The 22,207-nt window shown below is 40.3% G+C and overlaps 1 protein-coding gene across 1 annotated transcript in view; it reads right to left on the bottom strand.

Annotated features, from left to right (window-relative positions):
- The window catches only part of CLSTN2 (calsyntenin 2), a 679,153-nt gene that overhangs the window by 138,244 nt on the left and 518,702 nt on the right, over positions 1–22,207 (bottom strand). Inside the window, exons 7-8 of the mRNA XM_011998542.1 lie at positions 15,728–15,923; positions 14,783–14,991 (exon numbers count right to left, since the gene is read on the bottom strand). Coding sequence (XP_011853932.1) covers positions 14,783–14,991; positions 15,728–15,923 — 405 coding nt within the window. The remainder of the gene's footprint in view (positions 1–14,782; positions 14,992–15,727; positions 15,924–22,207) is intronic.

Here is a 22,207-nt window from a genome sequence, read left to right as displayed (position 1 = left end):
AAAAAAAATAAAATAAAATAAACAAAGAGGGAACGGCTGACCCATACATATGTGTATTTTTTGAGAGCGAGTCTGGCTCTGTCACCCAGGCTGGAGTTCAATGGCATGATCTCGGCTCACTGCAACCTTCCACTTCCTGGGTTCAAGTGATTCTCCTGCCTCAGTCTCCCGAGTACTGGGACATGCCTGGCTAATTTTTATGTTTTTTTGTAGAGATGGGGTTTTGCCATGTTGGCCAGGCTGGTCTCGAACTCCTGATCTTAGGTGATCCACCTGCCTCATCCTCCCAAAGTGCTAGGGTTATAGGCGTGAGCCAACACACCTGGCCTGACTCAGGTGTATTTTTATATTTCATCAAAACTAAAGAAAAATTACCTAAATGAGCTTTCTTCTATTCTAACTGCTGTGTATTGTTTATGCATATTGAGAGAACATGGAATGAAACAAGAAAGCTTGGAAAGTTAGAAAATTCAAGTAATTCTTTAAAGATCAAAAAAAAAAAAAAAAAAGGTCCACCAATTAGGCAATATTAGTGAAACAGTATTGGCACCAGGCCATGAGCAGGTGCTGCACATGTGAATCTATGTGAGGCTGGGAGGAGCAGGAAATGGGAAGTAGGAGGAGCAGACGCTGACTGATGTCTAGGAGGGAATACGAAGTTGCCCAAGACACTGGATCAAGAGTTAGAATAATCAGCTGGGCGCAGTGACCCATGCCTGTAATCCCAGCACTTTGGGAGGCTGAGGTGGGCGGATAACGAAGTCAGGAGTTCAAGACCAGTGTGGCCAACAAGGTGAAACCCTGTCTTTACTAAAACTACAAAAATTAGCTGGATGTGGTGGCAGGCACCTGTAATCCCAGCTGCTTGGGAGGCTGAGACGAGAGAACCACTTGAACCCGGGAGGCGGGCAGAGGTTGCAGCGAGCCAAGATCAAGCCACTGCACTCCAGCCTGGGCGACAGAGTGAGACTCCGTCCAAAAAAAAAAAAAAAAAAAGAATTAGAATAATCTATTCTGCTATCTTCTCTGGACGATTTCTAAAAATACAGCTTCATCCACCAATATGAGATAGAATTTAGTTAACAAAGTCAGTCAAAAATATCTGAATAAAAACACGTTTGACGTGTTTCTAGCTTAGTGACTGGTGTTCGAAATCCCTTTCATTTTCCTCAGTTACTGTTTCCCTCTCAGTTCTGAGGGCCCGCACAGGTCTGGAGTGACCCAGTATTGGTTGGTAACACTCCCTATGGATTCTGCTAACAAACTTACCTGTGGTTATAGTTATCACAGGGGAGGAATTCTGTCAGGTGGAAGCACTATAATATAACCATGAGAAGTATATTTTCACAACATCACATTGAATTTTGAAAAAAAAAAAAAACTTCCTTTAAAATTAAATGGCTCTCAAAAGGTACTCCTCTTACAAAAGGAAGACTCAGAGTTTACAATGTGTACAACATTAAGCAGACCAAACACTATTGATTATGGTAGAAAAATCAACACACAAGCTGAATCCTCAGCTCAATTTGTTGCAGCTCTACTTCCGTAACAAGTCTTAATAAAACTGTCTGAGAAACTAATTTACCTTCTCCACTACCACCAACTTCGTGCATGTGAAAATGACTTTCAAAGCACAGAATCTGAAGCATTAGGTCAAAACTGAGGGTACAGTATTGTGACCAACTGTGGCATGGGAGAAGGTCATATTTCGATAAGATACACATTTAAAATTTTTTGAAAGCTCACAAAAGTCACCTGTTTTGCGTCTGTTGCAATTGTATCTTTTTCTCCCATATTTGAATGATTTTTCTACCGCTATCTTCTCAGGAGACCTAATCCCACAGTTAGCCATGGTGAACATAAGTCCCTGGAGCTATTTCTCCAAATGAACTTGAGAAATTTACCTTTAAAGAACAACCAGTCCCTACCTTGCGTATTAGTTTAGGTATTTTTTTTAAAAAAACTCTGGGAGAGTAGGGGCTGAGGGGATGAAACAGACGTACTGACCAACACTCTTCTAGTGGAATTTGAATTGGAACAACCTATCTGGAAAGCTACTTGGCAATATATACCAGTCAGTTTGAAATTGCTCATACCTTTTGGGAGTGCAATTCCTTCTCCAAAAATTGATTCTAGAGAAATGATACAATTGCAGATATATGTGCAAATATATTCATTTAGTATTTATTACACTGAAAAATAGCCTGACACTGTAAGGGAAGAGCTAAGTAGAACATCTACGCATAAGATGGATTGTTGCTCAGCAGTAAAAGTGGTGATTATAAAGAATGTTTAAAGATGGGGAAAATACATGCAATTAAATGGTAAGTGAAAAAAGGGAGGACAGACAAATGCAAGGATATTGTGGTCCTAATTTTGTTTAAAAACTTTACAGAAAAACTATAGGTAATTTGGCAAACAATGGTTTAATGGTTAATTGTTAATACTGGTTACTTTGGCAGGATTATGGGTGACTTCATACTTTTCTGTGCTTTCTGAATTTCCCACACAAGGCATATAACACTTTTCCATTCATATGGGAAATAAACATTTTCATTCACTTTAAGAAGGAGCAGGCTTTAGAATACCTTTGGCTCAGAAGCATGAGTGCTGTTATTCACTAGCGCAGCTTTCTGACAAAGAGAGAGCCCAGCTGAGGCTGCTTGAAGACCAAACAATTGCTTCAAAGTAAAAAAATCTGCCAAGTGGTAACTGGGTTTTGTTGAGAGTCTGCCGCTCCCTCCTCTGTCATTCTCTAACATGGCTGAGTGGTTGCCTTGTGCCAGAGGCTCTAATATTTTGTTGGCATCAGTTTAGGTAACAATCACATTGCACAGGTACAATATTTAATTCCCATTTTACCGGTGAGGGTCTGAGAAAAAGTTCAAGTAACTTGTCAAAGACCACACACACACAGACACACACACACGAGTGATGGATGCAAGTGTGGTGTCCACCAATTTGCAGGATTTTTTTCCGGCTTTATGGAGGTATGATTGACAAATAAAAATTGTATATATTTAGGATATATGATGTGATGTTTTAATATATGTATAAATTATTAAATAACTACCATGATCAAGCTATTTAACATATGCATCACATCACATTGTTACCTTTCTTTGTGTGTGTGTGTGTGTGTGTGTGTGTGGTGAGCTCAGTTGAGATCTACACTCAGCAAATTTCAAGTGTATAATACATTACCATTAGCTGTAGTCACCCTGCTGTACATTCTCCAGTATTTATTCATCTTATATTAATAACTAAGGTTTATATCCTATGGTCAATATCTTCTCTTTTCCCCCACTCCCTCCCTAAACCCTGGCAACCACGATTCTACTCTCTATTTCTACGAGTTCAACCTTTTAAGATTTTACATATAAGTGATATCATGAGGCATTTGTATTTCTGTGTCTGAGATATTTCACTGAGCATAATGTCCTTCAGGTTCATCCAAGTTGTTGCAAATGGCAGGATTTCCTTCTTTTTTAAGGTTGAATAACATTCCATTGCATGTGTGTATCTCCCACATATTTTTTATCCATTCATCTGTCAACAGTCACTTAGGTTGTTTCTGCATCTTTGCTATTGTGAATAATGCTGCAATAAATATGGGAGTGCAACTATCTCTTCAAGATATTTATTTTTTTCCCCCCTGTGGATACATACCCAAAAGTGGAATTGCTGAACCTATGGTAGTTCTATTTGTAATTTTTTGAGGTACATTCATGCTGTTTTCTGTAATAGCTGCACCAATCTACATTTTCACCAACAGTCTGCAAGGAATCCCTTTTCTTCACATCTTCACCAATGCTTTTCCTCATGGACTTTTTGACGGTAATCATCCTAATAGTTGTGAGGTGATAGCTCATTGAGGGTTTGATTTGCATTTTACTGGTAGTTAGTGACATTGAACATCTTTCTGTATGCACGTTGACCTTCTTTGTATACCTTCTTTGGAAAAATGTCCATTCAGGTCCTTTGCACATTTTAAAATCAGGGTTTGTTTTTGTTTTTGTTTTTGTTTTTTTGCTATTGTGTGTTATATGAGTTCCTTATATATTTTGGATAACTCTTTATTGCATATATGGTCTACAGATAATTTTCCCATTCTGTAGGTTGCCTCTGCATTTTGTTGAATGCTTTCTTTGCTATGCAGAGCTTTTTAGTTTGATGTTGTGCCACTTGTTTAATTTTGCTTTTGTTGCCTGTTTTTGCTATCAAATTAAAAAATCATTGCCACTACCAACGTCAAGGAGCCTTCTCATATTTTTTTCTAAGGTTTTTATAGTTTCAGGTCTTATGTGTAAGTCTGTAATCCATTTTGAATTTATTTTTGTATATGGTGTAACAGAAGCATCCAATTTTGCTTTGTTTTGCTTGTGGATATTCAGTTTTTTTCAGTACTGTTTATTCACAAGTCTGTTCTTTTCCATTGTGTATTCTTGGTGTCTTTGTTGAAAAGTAGCTAACTACATACGTGTAAATTTATTTCTGGGTTCTCTATTCTGCTCCATTGGTCTATGTGTCTGTTTTTATGACAGCTACATACTGATTTGATTACTATAGCTTTGCAATATAGTTTTATAGTTTGAAATCAGGAAGTATAATACTTCCAGGTTTGTTCCTCTTGTTCAAGGTTGCTTTAGCTATTTGAGGTCTTTTGTGATTTTATATGAATTTTAGGATTGTATCTTCTGTTACTATGAAAACTACCATTGTAATTTTGATAGAGATTACATTGAGTCTGTATCTTGCTTTGGTAGTACAGACATTTTATTTTTAAATTTTTTTATTTTAATAGTTTCAGGGGTACAAGTGGTTTTTTTCATTACATGAATTGTATAGTGGTGAAGTCTCGGATATTAGTGCACCTATCACCCAAGTAGTGTACATTGTTCCCAATGGGTAGTTTTTTTTACCCCTTCCCACTTCTCATCCTTTTCCTTCTGAGTCTCCAATGTCCATTATACCATTCTGTATGTCTTTGCACACCCATAGCTTAGGTCCCGTTTATAAGTGAGAATGTGCAGTATTTGGTTTTCGATTCCTGAGTAGAACACTTTAACAATATTGATTCTTCCAATCCATAAACATGGAATATCTTCTAATTTATTTGTGTCTTCTACATTCTTTCATCAATGTTTTATAGTTTTCTGTGTACATATATTTCACCTCCTTAAATTATTTCTAAGTATTTTATTTCTTTTGATGCTATCGTAAATGCATTTTTTAAAATTTCTTTTTTGGATAGTTTGTTGTTAGTGTACAAAAATGAAAATAATTTTTGTATGTTGCTTTTGTATCCTGCAACTTTTCTGAATTTATTTATTACTTACAGCAGTCTTTGGTGGGGTCTTTGGGTTTTCTCCATGTAAAATCATGTAATCTGCAAACATAATTTTACTTATTCCTCTCTGATTTGAGTACCTTTTATTTCTTTTTCTTCCTTAATTGATCTGGATAGAACTTTCAGTACTATGTTGAATAAAAGTGGCAAGAGTGAGCATCCTTGTCTTATTCCTTACCTTCGAGAAAAAAGCTTTAAACTTTTCACTGTGGAGTATGATGTTTGCTGTGGCCTTGTAATATACAGTCTTTATTGTGTTGAAGACATTCCTTCTATACATTATTTGTTGAGAATTTTTATCATGAAAGGATGCTGGATTTTGTGAAATGCTTTTTCTGCCTCTATTGAGATATCATATGATCTTTGTCCTTCATTCTGTTAATGTAGTATATCACATTTATTGATTTGTGTATGTTGAACTTTCTTTGCATCCCAGGGCTAAGTCCCACTTAATCATGGTGTATGATCCTTTTAATGTGCTGTTGAATTTGGTTTGCTAGTATTTTGTTGAGGACTATTTTTGCATCTAAGCTCATCAGAAATATTGGCCTATAATTTTCTTTTCTTGTACTGTCTTTGTCTGACTTTGATGTCAGGGTAATGCCAGCCTAATAAGATGAGTTTGAAAGTGTTCCCTTCTCTTCAATGTTTTGGAAGTTTGAGAAGGATTGGCATTAGTTCTTTCAATGTTTGGTAGAATTCAGCTGTGAATCCATCAGATCCTGGGATTTTCTTTGATGGGATATTTTTAAAAACTATTATTATGAATTCAGTCTTCTTACTCATTATTGGTCTGTTTAGATTCTCATTTCCTTATTATTCTGTCTTGGTAGGTTGCATGTGTTTAGGAACTTATCTATTTCTTATAGGTTATGCAATTTGTTGGTATAAAAGTGTTCTTAGCAGTCTCTTATCCTTTGAAAATTATTTCAGTGGTATCAGTTGTAATGTCTTCTCTTTCATTTCTGATTTCATCTATTTGAGTCTTGTCTCTGTTTTTTTCTTAGCCTAGCTAAAGGTTTATCAGTTAGTTTATCTATTTAAAAAAATTTGGTGTCATTGATCTTTTATACTGTTTTCTACTGTTTCAGTTATTTCTGTTCTAACCTTTGTTATTTCCTTCCTTTTACTAATTTAGGGTTTAGTTTGTTCTTGTTCTAGTTCCTTGATGTATAACATTAGGTTATTTGAGATCTTTCTTCTTTTAAAATTTAGGCGTTTATTTCTATAACATTCCCTTTTAAAATGGCCTTTCCTACATCCGAAAAATTTTGACATATTGTGATTTCATTTTCATTTGCCTCAAGATATTTTTTAAATTTTCCTTTCGATTTCTTCTTTGACCCATTTGTTGTTCAGGACCACATTATTTAATTTCACATATTTGTGAATTTTCTAGGTTTTTGTCCTGCTATTGATTTCTAGTTTCATACCATCATGGTTGAGAAAAATATGTTATATGATTTAAATTTTAAATTTAAGACTTTATGGCTGTAGTGAATACTTACAATTTCATGTTACCTTGGCATTCATTTTGAATATTATTTAGACTTCCCCATACCAGAAGCAGGACTCAGTCACTCTTAACACAGTTTCCAGTTCTACATCTCCAAGTTTCTCTGTGTGGCTAATTCAAACAACTGCCTTATACAATAGCCTCCTGGTGACCAGTTCCCTATGGGAAGCTAGATACAGCCTACTTGCTTGGTCCTGCTGCCCACTATACTCTGCATGGACTGTGCAGATATGCCACAGTGACTACCTTCCAGTGAACATGTGACCTCCTAGAACTCATGCCTGTTTGCTTTAAAGCCAACAATTAAAACTTCTCATGGGGTTGGTTGTGGTGGCTCACACCTGTAATCCCAGCGCTTTGGGAGGCTGAGGTAGCTGGATTACCTAAGGTCAGGAGTTTAAGACCAGCCTGACCAACATGGAGAAACCCTGTCTCTACTAAAAACACAAAAGTAATCAGATGTTGTGGTGCATGCTGTTAATCCCAGCTACTTGGCAGGCTGAGGCAGGAGAATCACTTGAACCCGGGAGGCAGAGGTTGTGGTGAGCCAAGATTGCAGCATTGCAGCTAGGCAACAAGAGTGAAACTCCATCTCAAAAAACAAAAACAAATCTCCCCATGGGTAATGTATTTAATTAATGCTTTGAACTCAGTAAAAACATTGGCCCATGGATCTCTTTTTCTCTACCAGCCTGCACTTTCTGATCTCTGTGTGACCTGTAGGCATGCCATGTATTCCCAGAATCTGTAGGTACTAAAACCTTTTAAACTTTCACATTGTGGTTGTAGTCATTGAAGCTGTGCCCACAGCCTAATTTCTAATGGCAAAGCTGCCTCGAAGGGATCCTTGTGGGTGAATTCCCCTGCTGATGTTCTTTTGTCTAAGCTTCTGGTGGTTGCTGAGCACAGTAGCTACCAGCTAACTTGGTAGAGAAACTTGAAGAGTTTCATTGAAAACAATGACCTAACATGTGATCTTCCTGGAGACTGTTCTATGTGTATTATATATTCTGCTGCTGTTTGATAAAGTGTTCTGTATATGTCTGTTAGGTCCATTTGGTCTAAAGTATAACAGTTCAAATCCAGTGTTTCCTTACTGATTTTATCTCTTGATGCTCTATCCATTGTTGAAAGCAGTTTCTTACTATTTTTGTATTGTTGTCTATTTCTCCCTTCAAATTTGTTAGTATTTACTTTACATGTTTACGTGCTCTAGTGTTGGGTACACATATACTTACAATTGCTATATCTTCTTAATGATTTTACTTTTTTATTATCATATAATGACCTTCTTTGTCTCTTTTTGCAGTTTTTGACTTAAAGGCTATTTTGTTTGATATAAGTATAGCTACCACTGATCTCTTTTGGTTTCCATTTGCATAAAATCTTTTATCCTATCTTCACTTTTATTATTTGCATGTCCTTAAAAGTGAAGTGAATCTCTTGTAGGCATCATATAGTTGGGTCTTGTTTTATCCACTCTATGCCTTTTGATAGGTGCATTTAGTCCATTTACATTTAAAGTAATTTTTGATAGGTCAAGACTTAACATTGCTATTCTATCAACCTTTGCTGGTTGTTTTGTTGATCTTTTGTTCCTTTCTTTCTCTCTTGCTGTCTTCCTTTGTGACTTGATAACTGTCTGTAGCAGTATGCTTTGATTCCTTTCTCTTTATTTTTTTGTGTATCTACTACAACCTTTTACTTGGTGGTTACTGAGGCTTACATATTGTAAAACATATTGTGCTTGTACCAGTCTATTGTAAGCTGATAAAAACTTAACATGAAATGCACATACAAGCTTTGCACTTTTATTCCCCCCATTTTATATTTTTGTGCCACAATTTACGTTTTTATATTGTGTATTCATTAACAAGTCATTTTAGCTATAATGATTTTAATACTTTTGTCTTTTAGCCTTTAGAGTTACAAGTGATTTACATATCACCTTAGCAGTATTTGAATATTTTGAATTTGAATATATACTGATCTTTACCTGTGAGTTTCATACCTTCGTATGATTTTGTATTAATAAAAAGCATCCTTTTGTTTCAGCTTGAAAAACTCCCCTTATCATTTATTGTAAGGCAGATCTAGTGGCAATGAATGCCCTAAGCTTTTGTTTGTCTGAGAAAGTGTTTGTTTCTCCTTAATTTCTGAAAAATAGCTTTGTCAGGTAAAGTACCCTTGGTTGGTAGTTTTTTTTTCTTTCTTTTTCTTTCAGCATCATAAATATATAATCCTATTCTTTTCTGGCCTGCAAGGTTTGTGTTGAGAAATCCATTGATAGCTTCAGTGAAGTTCCCACGTATATGATATATACTTTTTTTTTCTTTCTCTGCTTTCAAAATTCTCTGTGTCTTCGATTTATTGACAGTTTTATTATAATGTGTCATGGCAAAGTCTTTTGGGGTTGAATGTAATTAGAGAACTTTAAGCTTGAAGTATCTAGATGTCCATATATCTCCCCATATTTGAGAACATATCTGCCATTATGTCTTTAAATAAGCTTTCTACCCCTTTCTTTCTTTCTTAGCCATATAAATATCCCATAACATGAATATAAGCTCTCTTGATAGTGTTGCTTACATTATGTAGGCTTTCTTGATTTTTTTTTATTCTTTTCATCTTTTTTGTCCTCTTACCGGACAACTTCAAATGACCTGTCTTTAAGTTTGCTTATTCTTTATTCTGCTTGGTTGAGTCAGCTACTGAAGCTCTCTATTGCATTTTTAAAATACAGTCATTGTATTCTTAAGCTCCAAAATTTGTTTGGTTCTTTTTATATTTTCTATCGCTTGTTAAACTTCTGGTATTGTTCTTCTATTGTTTTCCTGATTTAGTTAATTGTTTATCTGTGTTCTCTTGTAGATCATTGAGTTTTTTAGAACAATTTAGTTCAAATTCTTATCAGGAATTCAATAGCTATTCTTTGGAGTTGGTTACTTACTGACAGTATATCGTGTTTCTTTGGTGCTACTGCATGTCCCTGATCCTTCATGATACTTGTAGTCTTGTGTAAGTGTGTGAGCATTTGAAGAAACACTCACCTTTTCCAGACTTTATGAACTGGATTCATTAAGGAAAATCCTTCACCTATGGGTAGGTGAGGGTGGGGAAGGGTAATGCTGGACAGCGCTGTGGCACCATGCTTAGTGCCTAGTGTATGGTGGCTCCAGGTCTTGGAGAGGGATGCAATGTCTTATTGGTTCAGGAGCTGAGGTCTGTAACATTTGCAACTGTGTGTACCTTGGTGTGGCAAAGGCTGTGGGAGGTCCACAGTGTCTGACAGGACTGTAGGTATACTCAGTGGTGCCCTGGGTCCAGTGACAAAGGACTGGTGCACCCAGCAGGGGGAGTCTGGGCCATTGGTGTGTTCATACTCAGTTGTGGACATACACATAATGGTTAGGGCTGGGGCAGAGCCAACTGTGGTTATATGGTGGCTGATGGCATATACATACATGACTATAGCAGTCAAGGCTCATGGTATACATGTGTGCAATTGTAAGGACCAGCTGCAGGCACCCATGTGGTGGGGGGGGTCACCAACAGGAGTTAGGCCAGCTACATATGCATTTGCAGCTATGGGGATCAAGCTGGAAGTGTACATGTATGCAGCTGCAGGGGTGAGCTGCAGGTACAAGCACAGTGGTGGGAGCCAGGGACAAAAGTTGGGTTTGCACATGTACAGCTGTAGGAGCCAGGGCTGGTGAGAAGAATGCATGTAGGCACAGAAGCCAGATACAGACATATTTTCAGCTGTTAGACCTGGTGATGGGAGTTGGGGCCAGCTGCTCAGGTACACACAGCCAAGGGTTAGTTACAGGTACACACGTGGTGGTGACAGATGGATATTTGTCTGGAGCCCAGGCCGTTTTGGGGCATATGTGTAGTGGCTTCCCTGGGTTCCTGGGTTGGGGTGTCTATAATGGCAGCGCTAGGGAAGTTTTGGGGAGAGGAGAAGAAGAGAGGTGGTAACTCAAGCACCTAGAAACTGCAAAAGTGAAAAACTGTTGGTTCCTCAGCAAAACTTGTGAGGGGCCCCTGTGGCTGTACTGGTTGTTGGTTTCCTCAGTGGCAGAAGCTGCTGAGTTCCATAATAGTAAACATTGTGGGCTCCTTGCCAGTGAAAACCAGTCAGGGGTGTGTGGTGGCTGTGAGGCTGTCAGGATCCTGAGGGTAGAAGACAGCTGGGGTCCTATGCAGAGCAGCCACTGGGGACCCTGGTGGCTCCTGCGACATTGCTGATACTGATAGCGCCACGCTTCTTTGTTCCCAGATGTCTCCAAATGTCTCAGTCACGCTGATCTCCCCAGCTATTTGGGGTGGGGTGAAACTGAAAGAGGTCCTTTGGGGGAGTGTCCTGAAATCTCAGGAAACTGGTTGTTCATCCCATTATGTTTTCTCTTCAAGGGTAACTTTTGAGCTAAGGAGTTCTCTCTCTGTGCTAAGCAATGCTGGTCTGGGGGATGAGCTGATGCAAGCAAGATGAAACTGTTCTTCCTACTCTTTTTGTGCAATTATTCTCATTGTTTTTCTTACACTGTGTTGCTGTATCTTCTCAATTGGACTCCTGAGCTCTCCTACATCTATTTTCTTTCATAGATAGCTGTCTGATTGTACTTTGTGGGGGAATGAAGGCTGGGATCTCCTTCTCTGCCTTTTTGCTGACATTGCCCCATACTTTGTGTTTGCAAAGTTAAACACCACTGCCATGCACTCTGTAAGTTATCATCAAGGAGGTGCGATCTGATGGAAAGGCCTTGGGGCTCACACTCAGGAGACCCGGGTTGAGTCCTAGCTCTATCACCACTGTGACAGTGTTATTAGGCTAGCTCTTTATGTTTTAGGATTCAATTTTGAGGACCCAAGCTCTGCTTATCTCAGAAAAACTAGCTAGCGGATGAGGCCATCTCAAATAGATCCAGAACTTTCCAAGAGGAAGGTGATATGATGCACTCATAGCTACCTGCTCATAATTTAAGCCTGGTAAAGAAATCTCATGTCTCAGTCACCCAGGTAAATATTTAATAACTATGGCACCATTAATTGAATGCTCTCTGTATGTCAGATACCCTGCAGCAAACATTATCCCCACACACTGCTTCTCCTTGAGTACTCACAACCCCACAATGAGGTAAGGACTGATAATGCCATAATTTCATGCGGAGGAATTCAAAGGGAGGGAGTCTGAAGGCCTCTGGCAGGAAGAGGGTGAGTCTCTGGTTAAAGCCAGGTCAGGCTGACTCCACACTGTGTCTTCTATTCTCCCTGCTGCTATTCTTTACCCCACAAGCAAACAGCCTGGAAGGTTGGAGGGGACAGGAGACATCTATCTGAAGCCATGGGGCAGGGGAAACCTAGGCCTCGATGAGCAGGCTCTAAATTCAGCAGCACTTTCCTTATGAGCATGCAAAATGCTTCTTCAAGGAGCCAGAAAGGTCGCTCAGAGAAACTGATGGATAAGGGCCAATTGGGAAGCTCATTAGAATGGGAGCCGTCTCTGTGTCTGCCCCTTGGTCCTGCTTCATTACCTGGAGGACTGCTTCTGTACACCTCGCTATCGGGGGCCCACACTCCCTGAGAGTGCCCATTCTTCTCTTCATCTTAGATTGTAAACCAGCATCAGAGGCACAAACCTGGCAAAGGCCCATTACTCACTTTTAATGAGACAGCCAGGGAGATAAATTGGCATATGTTAGCAAAATGGCTCATCAAGGTGAGTAATTATCTTCATGACTGGGGCAGTTTACCCTCCAAAGAAAGAATTTGCATCTCATCTCTCACTGAGCTGTGGCTCTTCAGAACTAGGGCAGGAGGCCAAGTAGAGTTTGACCACTGAGCACAGACACCTCCACTTGTCTAGTCTTGCTATTCACCATGGACTTGTCACTCCCCAAATTCCAAAGCTTTTATGGAATACGCTGCACAACTGATTATATAGAAAAAGAAACCCATAGGAGACAAATACAAAGAAGTTGTTCTATATTTTATGGAGCGGTGTGTGCACATGTGTGCCTCTGTGGTGGGGACAGGCTAGCCATTTCACAGAGCCTGTGGGAGAAACTATCAGGGAATGGTTCTGACAGGCTCTACTAATTAAAATTACCTTCTTCTTAGTTTTGAGCCAAACTTTAATTAAAGTCCTATATTTCCTCCTTTACTTGCTCGTACATTGACATTGTGGCCTGTACAATTATCTCGTGGTGTCCAGGTATGTAATTGTCTTTTCCCCATGTTTTAGCATTTTAGAGGGAAATTATCTTATTATTATTTTTTCTGTCTTATGAATATTAGTTCTGTCTTCCCAGACTGATCTGAAGTTACTTAAAGACAGGGATGAGAGTGTCTCCTTGGCTTCTAGCCCCTATGGCATCTGCCACAGTCTCAGGGTGCAGAAGACAGTGCCATAGAGTAAGTTTCTACCTGGTCTCAACATCAAGAAGTGTTGGGTTTCTCCTGAAGGTGTACAAGCAGGTGGCTGAGGCTATTTTCCTCTAGACATTGGCTATCAGGAGGTACAGAGCTAATTTGTTGCCCAACCCTGGTTCATGGCATGCTTTGTGCACCAACTTCACCCTTGCTGCCACTGGATTTTCTATTTTTTTCCACTAGATGATGAGCTGTATGTGGACAAGCCCATGTCTATTTTGAGTTCCACTCTATCTTCTTTCCAGTATTCAGCACCATGCCTGGCACTCAATAATTACAGAGTGAATGGAGTTTGAATTTGGCAACTTTTGCGTCTTTGTGTGCTACTTAAATCTTATTGGAAACAAAGTAGGAAGAACATACAAACACCCACAAACTCACACTAATAATTAAACAATGTACTTGGCAAATAATTACACTTGATTTTAGCTGTTGAAGGTGTTGGAATTTACAGTTAAAGTGGGCTGAGTTGCTGGGCCTCTGGTTGTGGTGTTTATACTACAATGAGTTTTCTATTCATGGTGATGGGGAAATGTCCAAATGGCTTTATAGGAATGCTTTCAGTCTTGCTCAGTCTGGGATTGCATTATCATGGGAGGGTTCTTTCATTCTTCATTCTCACTGGGGTTGAAATTCTCAAAAAGGACATTGGCAAGAGCTTTATAAAATCCTAAATGAGGCTGGGCGTGGTGGCTCATGTCTGTAATCCCAGCACTTTGGGAGGCCAAGGTGGGTGGATCAGGTGAGGTCAGGAGTTCAAAACTGGCTGACCAACATGGTGAAACCCCATCTCTACTAAAAATACAAAATTAGTTGAGCATGGTGGTGCACGCTTGTAATCCCAGCTCCTCAGGAGGCTGAGGCAGCAGAATCACTTGAACCCAGGGGGTAGAGGTTGCAGTGACTGAAGATCACAACATTGTACTTGGGCGACAAGATCACGACATTGTACTTGATGCGACACTGTCGCTTGGGCTATAAGAGCAAAACTCTATCTCAAAAAAAAAAAAAAAAAAATCCTGAATGAATCTATGGTTTAGAAGGTACTTCAAAAGTCCCACCTCCTCTCTTAGCATCTCTTCATCTGGGGGCAATAGGGCTGGTATTACGACTTACATAGGAAAGAGACCCAGATACGGCCAAGCTGATGGCATGACTCACTTCTGGATGACAACTGGAAAATTTGACCAGGAAACCAACCATCTTCAGTATCCAGATGTGTGGCACCGTGAGTTGTACAGACTACATTGAGTGAGTAGGTTTCTGAGGTTTCCTGAGGGTGTTTTAGACATGTCAGGGCTGCTAATCAGATAAGGCCATTCCCTCAAGCATGGGACTGAGTTCTGGGTTATGGAGCTTAGACCAAACATGGCAAGGGAGGCATAACTTGCCAAGCACATTCAGAGCCCTGTTTGGGCCTTCAGAGTGGAGGTGGTGGATTTGTTTTCCTGATCCCACGGGGGTCCTCTGAGGATACTTACCATTTCTGTCGATGGCAAAAGGCACATCTGTGGTGACGATTTCGTAGTTGCAGATCTGGCTGTACTGGGGGGAGCAGTCCTCATCAACAGCCTCCACCTGCAGAATGCTGTCATAGATCTTGCCCTCCGTCACAACAGCCTTGTAGGCTGGCTCTTTGAAGGTGGGAGCAAACTCATTGACATCCTTCACCTGGATATGGACCACGGCCCTGGGACCACACACAGAAAGGAAGAGATGGTGGTAAAGAAAGAGTCATACCAACCTCCTGCACCTCCTGGGGGCACTGACTGAGGTCCCAAGGCCAAGTGAAAGGAGAAACCACCAGCTGGTTGAGGCAGTTGTCTGAGTGTCCCATCCTCCCTCTCACTGGAGACTCTCTACTTGCCCTTGCTCTGACGCTGTGAGATGAATCCATCCCAGAGAGACTTTTATGCCCTTCCCTCTGCCCCAGCTTTAGGCAACAGGTTTACTGTTCATTCCTCCCTCTATTCATCCACTCCTTCATTCAGTCAGAATTTAACCCCTCTTACTCTGTTAGGCTCTGAGATGAACTTCATAAGGGAGAAAGCAGTGACAACCCACAGTGAAAAGTGCTGTGACAGAGAGCAGCTTCTGGCACTGCAGAGGTCCAGGGAAAGGTCCTGACCAGGTCTGCGGGGGTGGGCTGGCTTAGGGAAGGCTTTCTGGAAGAAGTGACACCTAAACTCAGACCTGAGGGTGAAACAGGAATATCTTCCAGTGAAGAAGAGGGAGTAGAATATTCCAGGTGTAGAAAGCAGACTGTGAAGATGCCTGCATGGGACCAGGAAACTGGCGAACAGTTGAGCAAAGTTGGAGCACCATGGTGTGACAAGGGGGTAAACATATCTGAGGAGCAGCATGTGAATGAAGTGGGGTGGGCAGGGGAAGGAGGGGCGTCCAGAGGGCTCTGTCAGGCCACTCACTTGTGTGACTTTTTCCAGGCCGTCTCGCGGGGCCCAGCACCACAGTCATAAGCCTGGATGATGAATGTGTACTCCTTCTGCAACTCACAGTCAATGGGGCTCTTGGCACGGAGCCGGCCCTCTCCTGATGTCTTGTTGAGCACCACAGCCTCAAAGGGCAGCTCCTGGCCATGGATCTTGAATGCACAGATTTCCCCTGCAGAAGAATGGAAAACAGTGAGTGGGAATACTGAGAATTGCCAGATTGAAGACAGTGCTTCCATTGGACCAGATTCACAAACTCAAACCCTCCATGCAATTTCTTCCATGCACATACTGTGGTCCCTGAGCTAGCACCATCAGCATCGCCTGGGATCTTCTCAAAAATACAGAATCCCAGGCCTCACCCAGACCTCCTGAACTGAATCTGCATTTTAACAGGATCCTCAAGTGATGGGTTTGCTCACTGATGCATGAGCAGCACTGCTTTTCTCTTTCCTTTACTCCTGGTTTAAACACTGCCTACATTACTGCAGCAAAATTCCCTCTACCTCCCCCACTTCTCCATTTTCTGTCTCCAGCTACTGTTTCCCCTTCCAAGCTGCAGTTTTCTCTTTTGAAACAGTGGGAGTGAGTCTATGTGAGTTCCAGAGCCCCTGTGGAGCCTGAAAAGCTAACATCTTATAGAGCTGAACATGTTGTGAAATTAATGCATTTCTCTCCTTCAGCTGGGTTAATGTTTATTATAACTATTTCTATGCATTAAAATTATAATGCCATGAGAATATCTCTTTTTTTCTCAATCAATGCATGTTTATTTATTAAACCCCAACTGCATGCAAGACCTGTAGTAAATGTCTTGAGAAGTGCTGAAAATTTGAGACATGTCCTCTTTTCCTATTGAGAAAATGTACAGACTTATTAGAGAAAAGAGTTCAGCTATAGGCTTCAAGGCAGCAAAACAGAGGACAAGAGCCTAGAGGTCTAGATTCACATTCCAGGCTTTCCACTTACTAGCTGATTGGCTTAAATCAAATGATACTGACCGACTGGGCCTCTCCTGTGTCATCTGTTAGATGGTCCCAGAGATGGTGGTGGGGTGGGGGGCATCTATCCTAAGATGCTCCAGCCCTGATCTGACACTGCCTCAGCTACACTGCTGAGGCCAGGGAGGGGCAAGCAGGGTACCTAGGGTGCATCATTTAATGAGGCTTTGCTCTCAGAGTAACTCAGGCACCTTCTTGCCTCACCCTAGTCCAGGTCCTGCCCAACTATTCATAAGAGCTGACCTAGTGAAGAGAAGGGACGAGATGATTGCATGTTTGCTCTGCACCAGGCACCAAGCTTTATACCCCTTCCCAGAGAACCTCATTTGACCTTCATAAGAAACCTGCAAGGCAAGTATTTTATATTAATTTATTCAAATTTTTAAAAAAGGAAGAGAAAAATCAGAAAGGTTAAATATTTGCTCAATGTCACAGAGCTAAACTTAAGTATTAAACCTAGGTATGGCTGATTCCTAAGTCCATGTACTCTACCCCACCACACCATCTCCAAACAGCCCCATAACTTCTAAGGAACCACCCCATGGATTGCCTGAAGAAACTGTCTATATTCCAGTTCAAGTCTCATTCAGCAAAGAAATCCTCTGATTTACCTATAGGAATCATGCCATGATCTCTTACTAACAATATTTTCCGAGATGTTCAATCAATACCAATCTTACCTTTATGCTTTTCAAAAAAAATTTCATTGATCCTCAATTTCATTATTAACATTCCCTTTTCACTACTACCCCCATCTCCCATCCCCCTGCCACCACCCCTCCTAGCCATTTCTCAATGTACTTGTGGAATAAATGGACAAGACAGGTTATGGACCCGGTTCCATCAGGACGGCTAGTTCCCATTCATTTCTGTTTTCTGGGATCACTTGGCATTTCTGTACTGCGCAATCTGACACGTTCTGCAGCCTCTAGGGCAGGAGAATAGGGTTTCTCAAACTCTCAAGTTTAAATTCTTCTCTAAATTAGCAGGTTGAATAGATGAACCTCTAAAGTACCTGCCTTGTGATTCTCTCCCAAGATCAATGCCAATATGAGAATATTATAAACAAATGTGTCTAGACTGTTTCTGGGGCATTCTCTGGAGTGCCCAACCACTGCCATGGTTATAAGCTAATCAGACCATTTATCTTTGAAGACTCAAGTTAAACCTAGAATAGATGAGTGTAATCTTCTCTTGGAAAGATCTGATCACAACTAAAGTAGTTTTCAAGATGCAGAAATCCTTAACAATAGAAAAGGAGAGGAGAGAGGGAAAGAAGACAGAGGAGAGGAAAGAGGAGATACAAAGGGAAGACAAGATAAAGTTTAGGTGACATATTTCCATCTACGGAACAATTCAATTCAATAGAACTAATTTTTCTGAGAGCTAAGTCTCAGGCACTGTGCTAGGCCTGGGGACACAAAGACTAACAAACCTTAAAATATAAGGCTGGTTTATCCTAAAGTACTTCTTACCTAGTAGAAATGACAGACAAGTAAAAAGGATAATACCTGACACTTGTGTTCTGGTTGCAAAAACATTCATTCATTTATTCATCCACCTCATAAATATTGATTCTTCTCATAAATATTTTTTAGGCACTATGTGCCAAGCACTGGTAAAGCAATAACAAACAAAAATAGACCCAGCCCTGGCCTGTAAGTTACTTGCAGTCTGGTAGGAAGGGAAATAAGCAGTCAAATAATCAGTATCTGAAAGAAGGATGGTGGTTGTGATGAATACATTGAAGGAGAGTTATGTGGTACTAAAAGTATTCTGACCTGGTCAGGCAAGGCAGGGAGGGTCTCCCTAAGAATGTGGTGGCTTAGCACCCTTCAGCAGAAAGGAACATGGTGAGTCCAAGGGACTACAGGTCCAGTGTGGCAGGAGTGGAGGCCGTGGGGCAGGGCCAGCTTCACAGGCATGTGATCTAAGAGCCACCCAGCGTCCTGTGCTCAGAAGCATCCTGAGCTTGGTTTTAATCTCTGCTGTCTCTGTCCTAATTTTTTTTTTTTTAAGACGGTCTTGCTTTGTCACCCAGGCTGGAATGCAGTGGTGTGATCATAGCTGACTGCAGCCTCAAACTCCTGAGCTCAAGCAATCCTTTCAACTTAACCTCTTGAGTGGCTGGGGCTACAGGTGTGTGCTACTGACAACCAGCTAAGTTTTTTATTTTGCAGAGATGGGGGGTCTCATTATGTTGCCCAAGCTGGTCTCGAACTCCTGGCCTCAAGCCATCTTCCTGTCTTGGCTTCACAAAGTTCTAGGATTACAGGTGTGAGCCAATGTGCTCAGCCTTGAAGTTCTTAATAATTTTATCTTAACTTCTGTTTTGTGAATAAAGTGTGATGGGACAATGGAGCATGTTATGAGCGGAGGAGAAGGCTGCAATATGCATGTCCACCACATCTTGCTGCCCCATTTGCATATAGCATTCAGAATTCCCATGGACCCACAACGTGTAGGACTTCAGTGGGACTCAGAGTGAGAACAAGATAATCATGTTATGTCTTCAACTGAGTAAGTAGGAAACTGACCTCCCCAAGAGGCCACACTTTCCCTTTGATCCAGAACTTGTTTCAAATGCAAAAAGAGAGAATGGAAAACTAAGAAATGTGAACAACCAAGGAACCCTGTTGTAGCCTTCCTTATTCATATTACATCCTGTATTAGCCAATCACTTACACTGAAAATGATGGTGGAGGGGAAAAGGGAATATCAGACGACCTATTGCTTTTTTTTTTTCTTCAGGCTGCCCTTGCTATCAGTAACCCAAAGGTAGAGAGTAATATTCACATGAACATAAAGATGGGGAATAGACACTGGGGAATACAAACAGGTGGAGGCAGGCAGGGAGGCAGGGGCAGGAAAACTACCTATTGGGTGCTACGCTCACTTTATTGGTGACGGGATCAATCATACCCCAAACTCTAGTACCAAGCAATGTACCTTTGTAACAAACCTGAATATCTACCCACGGAATCTAAAATAAAAGTTGAAAAAGAAAAAAAAGGAAGTGAAATGAAAACAGTTGAGTTTGTTTTGTGTAGTATTTATACTGTTGTGATAAGAATTAAATACATATGTATACATGAACTATAAAATACAAATTCTGTAATTTTGGTATTCTGCATGCTAGCTAAATACTCTTATATTTGTATTTTAAAATAGGCATTGCATAATAGAAAAGGTAAAATTCAAGCTAATAATTTCAAGTTTTAAATATATCTTTACTTAGAACTATACCAACCAGAAGATTTAAAACATCATGACAAGTTGAAACAGACTTCTGGAAGAAAGGTCCCAGGATGAAATTCTAGATAGAAAGATATTTAAAAAACCAGTTCTCAGTGTCAGTGTAAGACACATTAGGCTGTCTTGTGTCTTATACAAGAACTTTTTTTGTGAGGCCTGTCACTGGAATTTGTCATTATACTAACAGAGCACTGCAGTGGGAGGACGATATATTTAAAAGTAAAAGATCAGACCTAATGGTTTTCATATAAAGATATCACTTTCAAAATCTTGCCCTCCAATATGCTTTTGGGTGGGAGAACTACTACTGTGCCGGGAATTGTGTGTAGACAACACACAGATGAGCATGGGTGTGAGGTTAGCCATGGGCTGTGTGGAAAAGGAGGCGAGCAGCACCAGGTCACCAGGCCTTGGCTGCCATCTCACATGGGCTGTGGGCCAACGTGGCTGAACTGGGGCTTCACCAACAGTCCCTTTCAGGGCCAGACCAGAAGATGAGCCCCTGCTGTGCCTGAGTGAGACATGACCACTCTAGACCCTCAGTCCTGTGAGCAGGTATCTCACAGTTACCTGCTTCTCAGCAGAAATGCACCTCCTAAGACACCAGCAGAAGTTGGTGTAGTTGTCTTCTAATACCTCACATAGGATTCTGAGGGAAAGGTCTTTAACTTGATTTTTAGAGCACATTTTGCTCCTTCCTTTGAATACCTTTGAACAACAAAGTAAGTTGATTCAATTTTTTAGATGAGGAAACTGAGCCTCAGAGAGAGTAAGTGTTCATCCAAGGTCACTTTGACAGCATAAAGCCAACTAAGGACTAAAATCTTGGCATCTACGGTCAGCACACTTGTTGCTCTTTCATGCAGCCTATCACTTACTGGGTGAGTGTGAGGTTCTAGGACAGTGGTTCTGAGTGTGCTCTGTAAACATCCCCAAGACACTTTGTAAGGGTTCAAAAAGTCAAAGTGATCATCATATTAATACTAAGATGTTATTTGACTTTTCACTGTGTTGACATTAGCACTGATGGCATAAAAGCAATGGGGAGTAAAAGTGCTGGTGGCTTAGTGAGTGACTAACTGCATTCTTCATCACAACATACATGTAGGGGAACAAAGCCAATTTCACTTAAGAATGACTTTAATGATGCAGTAAATATTATCAATTTTTATTAAATCACAATGAGTTCATGTCTTTTTAATATTCTGTGTGATGAAATGGAAAGTGCACTTTAAACACCTTGGCATGGCAAAGTATTCTGGCTTGTGTCTAGGAAAAGCACTTGTGTGATCTAAATTGTGAACTGAACTAGGACCTTTTTTCATAAAATGACATTTTTTACTTGAAAGAATGATTGACAGACGAACTATGTTTATTCAAACTTGAATGCATGGCAGACATTTTCTGAAGTAAGCCTGTCCCATCAAGAAAAAAAACTGAGAGTATTTGCTGTCAATGATAAAATTGAAGCTTTCAGTTTGGGGAAGCCTGTGTCTGCCACAGGGATTTTAACAATTTACCAATATTTCAATACTTGTCTGCTAAGATGGGTAGTGATGTTAATGCATGTGACTCTTGATGTTGTATAATGAAATGTATCAACTTTTGAAGGATCCACTTAACAATGAACGAATATCTTTCAAACAACCAATGGATAATGTCACACAGTCATGTACAAGTAAAAGGTTCAAAGTACAAGAAACTTCCATGGATTTTAATGTAATAACGTACAATAGACTGAATGTTCATGTTCTCCCAAGTTCATACATTGAAACCAAATCACCAAAGTGAAGGTATTAGGAGATGGAGCCTTTGGGAGTTAATTAGGTCATGATTTGTGCTCTTATAAAAGGCTCCCGACAGATCTGTCACCTCTTTTGCCATGTGAGGTTACAGTGAGAAGGTGCTATCTATGAGGAAATGGGCTCTCAACAGACATTGAGTGTGTCAGTGCCTTGATCTTGGACTTCTCAGCCTCCAGAACTGTGAGAAGTAAATTGTTGTTCTTTATAAGACACCACTCTAAGGTATTTTGTTATAGCAGCTTTAATGGTTGGAGACAGTGTATAAGTTTAATGCAATTTCAGATTCATTTTTACCTAATCTTTAAGAAATCTACAATATTATTAAAATACCACTTCCTTTCCAACTACCTACCTGGGTGAGGTCATATTTTCTTCATATACTTCCACCTAAATAA

Source organism: Mandrillus leucophaeus, unplaced genomic scaffold, assembly GCF_000951045.1.
Source record: "Mandrillus leucophaeus isolate KB7577 unplaced genomic scaffold, Mleu.le_1.0 Scaffold573, whole genome shotgun sequence".
NCBI lineage: Eukaryota > Metazoa > Chordata > Mammalia > Primates > Cercopithecidae > Mandrillus > Mandrillus leucophaeus.
Note: the sequence above shows the minus strand (reverse complement) of the source record. Positions and strands in the feature narration are given on the sequence as shown.